This window comes from Spodoptera frugiperda, chromosome 25 (genome assembly GCF_023101765.2).
Source record: "Spodoptera frugiperda isolate SF20-4 chromosome 25, AGI-APGP_CSIRO_Sfru_2.0, whole genome shotgun sequence".
In the NCBI taxonomy this organism is placed as follows: Eukaryota; Metazoa; Arthropoda; class Insecta; order Lepidoptera; family Noctuidae; genus Spodoptera; species Spodoptera frugiperda.
The window spans coordinates 6263078-6273362 of NC_064236.1; the positions used below are offsets into that span (position 1 = coordinate 6263078).

A 10285-nucleotide genomic window follows, 5' to 3' on the forward strand; every position below is an offset into this window, starting at 1 on the left:
TAGTGAGGGAAAACGTTTCCAAAGAAATAAAACAAAAAAAAAGTGTGACTACAGTGTATGTGTAGTAAATCAAATATTCAATGTCCAAAATTAATCATAATAATTTACATTACATACCAAAATATCGTTTTTAATTATTTGTTTAATTACAAATAATATAAGTAGTTCCTTTTTGCTTATTTTTATTTGAATACGTACGTACTAGCTAGCACCCGCAACTTCGCACGCGTCGAATATTAACTTTAGGCACACCCCTACTACACCTACCCCTCTCTAGAGTTTTTTTTTTTATATTAAATTGGCCGACGTTTGGCCGCTATCTCGCCTGATTGTAAGTGATGATGCGGCCTACGGTGGAGCACGTCTGCCCATAAGCAACCTATTCACTCGGGCTTTGAAGACACCCAGGTTGTGCCCATCAGGAAACACAGACACCGGCAAGGAGTTCCACTCCCTAGCAGTTCGCACAAGGAAGCTTGAAGTGAGCGTTTCGTGCGAGTGGGTGGGATATCCACCATGAAACGGTGACGCCTCGCCGATTGTCTTGTGGTTCGATGATGGAAAGGACTAGGAGGAATCAAGTTGTGCAGTTGCGGACTACCTAGCAGGTTTACCGAAGTTCCGGCTTGAAAAGCAGGAGTAGGAACTGTGTGGTAGGAACAGTAAGAGTCTGACACTCCCTCTCGCCGCGTCCAAGGCGGGAAAAGTCATTGGATGATTGTCCCCCTCAAAAAAAAAAGAAAAAGAACCTCCAAAACGCACTTATGACACGTTTTAGTGACGAAGATCTGTTGTGTTTAAAAGCTTGATCGTTTGATGTTTTCACACAAACATTTTTATTTGGTGCCATGATCTTGTTTTATTTTATTAAACAATTATCTACTTCTATGTACATCCTTTACATGGTGTGCCTACACCTAATGTGTAGGCGCACACCCACCTCCATCGGGTATTAAGACCTCTGTTTTTTTGCAGAAAGCAAAATAAACACTAACAAGAATTGAGCAATGAATTACAACCCCTCGTTGCGAAATACAGCGAAACCTACAGGTTAGAAAACTGAGGCTTCACTTCCATTGCGAAACTCTATACAAAATACTTTGCAGACCAAAATCTAAGCACGCGCAAGAGCCGAATACATTGTTTCTATTGAACATTTTCCTTAGCAGCAGGTTGCTTGGCTGTTGTATGTTTACGATAAATTCTTAGGATTAAAAAAACGGGTTGTTGTGAAAAACACGTACATTTGAAGTATTTTTTTAACGATCTACCAACAATATTTTGAAGCTAAAAGATTCGAACATAAAACGTAATTTATCCCTTTATCAGTACCATCACTTCCTATACAGCAATTTAGAATCATTGTTCGAAATAGCCCACAAAGGGGCATCAAAATTCATTGATTTGACGTCTTGTTCACAACGCTTTGCATTATGCATGGGAAAATCTAAACAAGAAGTTGCTTCATATTCAACAACACGTGTCATATATAATGTTTCTTCTACTAAACATTAATATGGCGGTTTATTTTTATATTTTTGTTTGTTTTCTTTAAGGTTTTCAAAATAAGTGTACTTATAAATGTAAAAGAATAAGCTTTTATTTTTAAACTTTTGTGTAACTACTCGCCAAATGGTCAACGAAGTGTAACAGTAGATAATAGTCCATAAAACCACTATCAGAGGGGCACTAAGTTGAAACTGAAAATGCATTGAGCTTTACAATATGAATACTCGTATACAAGCCGACTGGATCAGGACTCGTCACTATATATAAACTTTAGCTATGGAACGTAAGGTTTCATAATAATTAGCAAATTATTTCTTCTATTAGCGAATTTGTAATGGCAGTATCAGATCCAGTCACCCTGTATAGGAATATAATATGTCTAAACTTACACATACCTTACGACACGATGAGTGCAAACTACAAACTCTGGTTTAGAATTCCATTGGTGATACGTGATATAGAAGCGAGTTTGAAGCCAAATCCACTGCTGCCCTTTTGTTAAGAACCGGTAGTAACACGACGTTAATTCACCTTTTTGCATCACTGCAATAATTAAAATGTTCTTACTATTTGTAACGATCTTACTATTTAACAAAATAAAATAACAAATAGCATTTCTTTTTTATTTACGTAGCAATATTTTATACTTATGGAGGTATAAAAAATAAAACGTACAAGCCTCATGACATGTGACTACTTTTTCTAAGTCATCAAAGTGATAGTAATCGTAGCCTGAGGTGCCGAGTACTTCGAATGGTAAATAACCAATGATAGGCGGTGCACGGTGGTCGAGAAACAGGAATTTCCATTCAAGACTGTGTCGCGAAGTGAACTCGCTGCGACTGGAGTCTACCAGCGACACATCGCGGATCAGTTGAGGAGTATACAACCGGCCCGTGCAAACGAAGAGTAACCTGGACACACAACAAAGCAACATTTTTATTTATAGGAATCTTACGAATCCATCTATTGACTGTTATCGAAACTTAACATTAATTGACATTGGGAAAGCTCAAAGAGAAAAATAAAATATTTACCTTGACTCGTGATCCGGATTGTAACCGGGCATATCATCACTATCGAGTGGCTCCATATTTGTTCCTAAAATGTATAAATTAGGGGATTAAAATACTATTAACAATTCAACTTATTTGAAGGGGGAGGCCTTTGTTCAGCAGTGAACGTCTCTCGGCTGATGATGATGATGATGATGAACAATTCAACAAACGAAAGAAGTAATGTTTATGTACAAAACATTTGGTACTGTAATATCAATAGTAGCCAAGTGCTAGAACAGGAAAAAAGTTTTTCTTAATTATGTTTAAGGGAAAAGCAAATTTTAACGCGTGACTTTCACTCCTTGAATGTCATTTAGAACACATGATCCAAAGTGGTCACGTTGAGATCAAAATGCTAGCTGTAATCAGCCAGATAATGATCTAAAAACTTCATAACTGCCTCATATTTGACAATTTAATATTAAAGGAAGGAGGAAAGCTAACACATCACTTTTTCACTATCTAGCACCCTTTTTTAAACAGGTACGAAACAATAGGAGGATTATTACATCACACTAATACCACACAGTAGGAGGATTTTCCAAAGAACACACACTATTAAAAGAAATTCTATCCTCTACCCGTAGCCTCATCTCAATATTATGCATGAGAAAACGCATCTAGAGCGAATCTGAACAGAGGTGCGGGAGGCTAACAAACAGTTGTGTAATATATTCAGTTGTGTAAAAAGTTAAGTTTTTGGAGCTTTCCAGTGATTATGAGTTCCAGTTTTCATAAGTATTGGGTGTTACATAAACGTCTGGTGAACTCTTTGAAAGAAACAGCCTGTTATATATTATACTAAATAGTTAACTAAGTACGTAATACTTACGGAAGTGACCATTGAATTGTATAAGTTCGTAAGTAGTTTCATCTCTAAAATCCAAAGATCCCCTTTTCAGATGACACTGGAAGCGGATTTCGTTTTCTAAAACAAAGAAAATTTTGATTGCAGTGCGCGTCCTTGCGAAGTTCACGAATCGAGGTAATCACTTATATCTTTTGATTATATAAACAGAGGCATTATAAAACAAATTACGGGGAAACATTATAACAGTCCTACAGTAAAATGTCGCAAGAAGTTCGCATTTGCAGGGCTATATTTTACATTGAAAAGCTGTCGCAGTTGTAACAATTACACTTCATATTAATTCATACGTAATGGCTATATCGATTTTGCTCTCACCGTCTACTTATGTTGTAGTATTTCATTAACAAAATGATTACTACGATAAAAATATTGATGATCAGATATTTCGCAGACAAACAAAACAATGCATTAATTGATATTTCTTTTTATTTATTAATATATATATATATATATATATATTGCATGCATACATATGACCTCACGCCTATCTCCCATGGGGCTAGGTAGAGACAATGGAACAATGTATTCAATTTTTTTTTTTCATTTTAGGTCTAGCATCATAGTATTTCATCTTTCTCCTCAATTTTACTGCATTCGAATTTATCGCCAGACCAGTGGCGTCTGATAGTACCATCAACATAATATCGGTATCGGACCTTATATCCAATATCGGATCCGATAATCGGATAATCAGAAAATGAAGTTACGATTGTAAACATTTGCAAAGGGTTTCTATATATTTCTTTACATTTGTGTATTCATTCATTAACCGATAAAAAATCAACATAATTTAATCAATATCAATACATAATAATATAATTCCACAAAAATTTTCCTTGCAATGCGATAGGTGTCAACTGTCAACATACCTAATTCTTAGTAATGAAATATACAGGGTAGGATTACATTCATTGAGTAGATATTACTAAACAATTATGTATGACAGTATCATCTGACGATACTGTTTACGTCATAGGTAAAAATCATTACGTTAAAAGTACTGACTAGTATTTGTTTTGGAGAGGTGATTATCGCCAGCTCTATACTATTAATGAAAACTTAGTTTAATTTTAAACTACATTTTTTTTACACTAGATCACAGTATAGGTCTATACAAAATGTATAGCGCCTACTGATATGGAGGTTGCACTGTTTGAATAAAATTACTAAAGTACTAGGCTTATGGGCATTCGCTTAGTTATTTTCGCTTTGCAAATTGCTATGGCTGTATTTATAAAAAATAAATCAGTTGATTAACTAATAATTGGCATTTTAATTTTAATTGCAAGCAAATCTTTCTTTGCCTTTCAAGGTGATATCATAATTTGTATGTTTAAATTATAGCAAAGCATTTTCAGTATTGGTCAACAGTACAAGACATGCAATCTAACAATATTTATTCCAACACCATATTGTATTTCTTACAATGATGTATTTACATGGTAGTGTTAATAATAAGTACTATATGTAATATACCAGGGGTGGCCAACAGGTCGATCGCGATCGACCGGTCGATCCCGAGAGCATTTTTGATCGATCGCGGACTAGAAATTAAGAAAAAACTTCAACATTTTTGGTACTAAAGTATGTGTACATATAAATATTTTGTATAAAAGGTCGATGGCGAGGAACTTTTAGAAAAAAAAGTTGATCGCGAGGAACTTTTAGAAAAAAAGTCGATCGCGAGTACATATAAGTTGGCCACCCCTGTAATATACTATAGTACTATACTGTACTATAATATGATAAACATAATATATGTTGCATTTAAAACTGCAAAGGTTGTGAACACACCATCATTGTTTCATTTATAATATCCATCGCAATTCGCCAAAGGTACACATTATACAGTTATAGTATGCAAAGCAATATGTTCACATGGGCTTGCCTTTTTTTCATAATTGTTTGCAATAAGAAATTCAATATATAATGCATGTGACAATGTCCGACATATAAGTCACGAACGTACATAGAGCGTAAGACCTATATCTGACATAACAATGTGTGAATAAGATTCAAATCGTCAGCAAGTAGCTTTCCGGTCGCGCCCGGCCATCGACCTAGATATGTGAGGATAGACCTTTAGATGAGATCTCTACACACGTTTATTTATAAATAACGCATGATCTAACGATTGCCCAATAGAACAGTTACATTGCACTACAAGTAACCAGCTTGATATAAAATTTTAAAGTAAAGAATTGCTAATTGGGTAACTACTTCAACTTGTATATAAAATTTATAAACAGTAGTCACAGCAAAAACGAATAGGTTACAGTTTCATTAAAATAGTCTGTCATTTAAAAATGTAAATGTACACCAGCATTGTTTATTTATTATCAATAATCAATAAGTTGGTAACATTATATTAATTATAAAAAAATATTAAATATAATTTTACATACCTTTACCGACAGCATGCATTGGGTCAGTTGCACTTCCAGGATTTTGTAGCATGTTGTACAAACTTGGCCGATCATCTTCACAAGCCAGATCAAATATGCTTTTGTTCACGACATCAGCCTACAAATAGAGGAATGGGTTAATTCTTTATTCTTTGAAGTACATCCAATGAAAAACACTGCACTAACCACATACCTTAGTATAACAGAATTCATAAAACGAAATATTTAGACCTAATTTTCTAAATACTACATTGTTGTACAAAATATCTACAGTAATACATAAAAGTGAAACTTACTGGGTTGTGGCCCAGTAATGATGTGATGCTTTCAGATACATAGTAGATTTGACCAGTAGCTGAGAAAACCATTACAAAGCCCTCCAATGCCTCCAATACTAAATATGTAAACTCTTCATTTGACAAGAATGCTGGTTTCCAATCTTCTTGAACATCATGAGCTCTTGATCGAACAGTTATTTCTAAAACAAAGTTAATATTTTAACATTTTGGATAATGTTTTATGCAAATATCTATTGGACACAAACTTATGTGTGTCTATCAGACACTTTTATTACATCTAGTCTTCGTACATCTTTACTTTTCAGCTTTATTTTACCTATTTAAGCTACAGCAACTTTATATAATAACATAATAATTGTTACCATATAAAACACATTAACAACCTTTTGATATTTTATGGAGATGTAATTGTTTAAAGTAAATATAAGATAAGAACTAGGATCTCTTAACTTATCTGTTGCCAGTATAATCTTAAATGGAATTTAGCATTAATTATATATAATAGTTTCACACCTGTAACCTTATGATATATTTGATAACTGAATATTGAGCAAAAATATTTAATTATTTACATTATTTTTCTTTATTTTGGTTGTCAGTCTGCATAGTGCTAGTGTAGCCATCAAAGCTCGATCACTGCTCATGTAGTGTTTGATAACTTCATAATTTATCTAAATATCTCGTTAAATTAAATAGTCTATGACCTAGTCAAAGTTGTAGATAACATACTACTCTTTGTGTAACCTCCACTCCACACCAATTTTCAGAAATCTGCTCTCAGATGAATTACAGTAAGTTAAAAGCGATTGCCTTTGAGCTTGATATATTTCCTTTAGCAATTTAAAATCTAATACATGCCATCAGTTTTAAATACACATTATAAGGCTATGCCAAGATATTTTAAAGAATTTATGCAATCTGCTAGTAGATATGGACAACCATTTACAAAAAAGTGAAATAATTCATTAGGTGTCACAAATTTTCACTGCTTAAGTATCTTTAGAAGACACACTTCGTGTGGGAAATCATGTTTATTGTCATGGGGTAACACTTAATGTGTGATATATGATTTTTATGATCATGTAGGTATTTTAGGATATTTTGTCGGGCATCTAAACATCGTACAAGTTTTCAAAGTCAAAGTCAAAATAATTTATTTCAAATAGACCAGGAAGGCATTTTTCAACGTCAAAGCAAATATAATAAGATTAATAACGTCTGTCTGTCAGTCAGTCCTCTAGTGAAGCTATTTGCTCATTCCAAAGTGTAGATTCCTATGGAGAAGAACGAGCAAGAAACTCCAAGTTACTCTTTTTCAATCAGATTCACAATACAATTCTTGGTTACATTGTTTCGATTACTTCAACTAACTAATAGTTATAACGGAATCTTAGGTATCCGCCAGTTTAAAATATATTATATTTAACTTACCATTATGGTTTTTCAAAAATGATATAGTAGATTTGAGGACTGTTGATTTATCCATCTTCCTGTTGTTTGTTGAGACCATAGCACTGAGCTCATTAACCAGCATATTGAATTGGTCTCTCCGCTTCTTCTCACTCAAGTTGCGAGTCCTCCTATCCAAAACAATAAATCAATCCAATGAAAGGTATTTTATTTGTGTTTAAGTAAACATGTAAATGTTTTCTGAGTTTTATTGTTTCAATTTATTTGTTTTTTTTTTTAAGTATTCGGACAAATATGTAAGATAGGGTTCATGTGTATACTCAGTTGCAATGGAAATACACACATACCTTTTTGTATCGTCCTTATCATCACCGTCGTCGTCCATGGTGCTGGCACTTATATTTGGAGTCAACACTGAAGTCCAATCAATCTTTAGGTACTTATCATCGCAATGGTGAAATGAGCCACCTGACACAGTGGGCGATACGGTAGCGTGCCGACTGAAATCATATAATACTTCTGAGTTATTTTGTACATTAATCACGAACGTCCATCAATACCATCACAATCTTCCGATTGGTATCATCAAGATAGGTACAACAAATGCGTTACGATGCGTTTGTGTGAATAGGTAATTGGAAAATGACCACTGTGTATCAAGCAATGCGTCAGATTTGTTGTCGGATAAAACTATATACAAATACGATTCATGCCCATCACATTACGCACCCGAAATTAGTATATTTTGTATATCTTAGCACGTTACCACATTAACAATGAACGCTTTAACGAAATTATTGGATAAAATGAGCAACTTATCAAAAAAACAAGGTGAGTTCACTGTACGTACATTGATGGATTCGCATTCGCACTTGCACGAACGGCCATAGACAACAGTAATTTTTTATGGTGTATATGACTATTTGTGATTGTGACATGGGGACAACCTTTGATATAAGAATCAAATGGAATGGACAAATTTTGTCTATGAGCAGAATTTAATTTTTTTCTCAATGGTAAATTAATGCACATTTTTTTTACTTAACTTTATTTATTTGTATATATAAGCAGAAAGAGACAAGAAAAATAACTAAAGTAACAAAAATAACGATATTTGTCAAAATCTTATATATATATCATTCTTCTGTAAGTGTGTATGTCACTAAACTTCTCTTAAACGACTGAACCGATTTTGGTGAAATTTTTTGTGTGTGTTCAAGGTGATCTGAGAATGGCTTAGATTCACAATTTTGTCCACTGGACAAGGTTTTTTAATTAATTTTTAATTTATTAGTAGTTGTTGATTTTGGAATGTTTTACATTGAATCCAACAAATTTCAAATTACAACAGACAGGACAACGTCTGTCGGTCCGCTAACTAGTACTAATACAAAATACTGTAGGTGTGCATGTTATTTTGGTAGGTAATTCAGATCTATTTATTTTTCTATGTCATTGGGGTGAACAGATAAACCAAAGCTATTTCTTTTTTGCTTTTCTCAATAACATCCTAGAATTTCATCCTACACACTTCAGCACAATATTTATTAATTTATTATTAATAAATATAAAAATATGATTTAAAACGATTTAGACTATTGGTAATTAGTCAATAATATTTTTTGACAACAATATGTGTTATCAAGATTACTATTAGATAGAAGTTGCTGTAAAAATTTACTTCTTCATTCATCAACTCTTATATCATTAAGTAGATTTTTTTTATAATAAATCAGTAATAATTCTGTATATCTGAATTAAAAGTTTCACAGGGTTGTAAACACTGAATTATTACTAACTACATTGTCTGTGGTTCACACGGTGCAGTGTTGCCATCTTAGTGGAATTTCCACTAGATCTGGTGGTTTAGACATGTCTTTCGGCGGGAAAATATTAGATTTAATGGGAAGGGGATTTTTTATCGGACTAGATTGTTCCAGTTAGCGGTAAGTTACGAATTTAACCTAACCGAAAATTAACTAACCTAACTCATAAAATGCTGTACGTAGTATGATTTCTAGTTAAAAATAATTGATACACTTGTTGACAAGATAATATTGCCTACTCAGAAGGTAGATATTTATTCATGATTTTATTCAAAAAAAAAATGAATGAAATGTCATTTGGGGTACCGATTTGAAAATCACCTAACAACTATGAAACAGAAAGGATTGCCGCCTGATCAAAAATGTCATTTGGGGTACCGATTTGAAAATCACCTAACAACTATGAAACAGAAAGGATTGCCGCCTGATCAAAAATGTCATTTGGGGTACCGATTTGAAAATCACCTAACAACTATGAAACAGAAAGGATTGCCGCCTGATCAAAAATGTCATTTGGGGTACCGATTTGAAAATCACCTAACAACTATGAAACAGAAAGGATTGCCGCCTGATCAAAAAGAAGGAATGCACCGTAGATGCATCCAGTTCCAAAGTTCTTTTTGAAGCATTTATACAAAATACATAATTATGCAATCTCACAAAAATCTAAAATAAATTATAATTAGAAGTATATATTTTTTAATTTCTACTAAAACAACCATGGCATCGTAATGTGAACTGACTTTTTAGACAGACTCTATTATCAAAATCTTTCATACAATTAAAATAAAACCGCTTGTAAATAATGTGCGTATTTATTGAAAGAGTAAAGGGGGCCATGAAAATATTATTCATGATCCTGGGAGCCTCAACAAAAAAAAGGTTGGGAATCCCCTTTTTTAGGTTG

General features: G+C 33.4%; 1 protein-coding gene across 7 annotated transcripts in view; it reads right to left on the reverse strand.

Moving 5' to 3' along the window:
* The window catches only part of LOC118266218 (circadian locomoter output cycles protein kaput), a 16220-nt gene extending 7699 nt beyond the window's left edge, over positions 1 to 8521 (reverse strand). For 5 of the 7 annotated variants that reach the window (XM_050704408.1, XM_035579637.2, XM_035579629.2 and 2 more), the window contains exons 1-9: positions 8403 to 8520; positions 7900 to 8052; positions 7574 to 7722; positions 6140 to 6321; positions 5844 to 5961; positions 3400 to 3495; positions 2547 to 2610; positions 2185 to 2423; positions 1905 to 2052 (exon numbers count right to left, since the gene is read on the reverse strand). In XM_050704408.1, coding sequence (XP_050560365.1) covers positions 1905 to 2052; positions 2185 to 2423; positions 2547 to 2610; positions 3400 to 3495; positions 5844 to 5961; positions 6140 to 6321; positions 7574 to 7722; positions 7900 to 8052; positions 8403 to 8440 — 1187 coding nt within the window. In that variant the 5' untranslated portion in view covers positions 8441 to 8520. Of the gene's footprint in view, positions 1 to 1904; positions 2053 to 2184; positions 2424 to 2546; positions 2611 to 3399; positions 3496 to 5843; positions 5962 to 6139; positions 6322 to 7573; positions 7723 to 7899; positions 8053 to 8281 lie in introns of all 7 variants that reach the window. The other 2 variants (XM_050704407.1, XM_035579644.2) reach the window with 2 other exon arrangements.
* Between the last annotated feature and the right edge of the window lie 1764 nt (positions 8522 to 10285).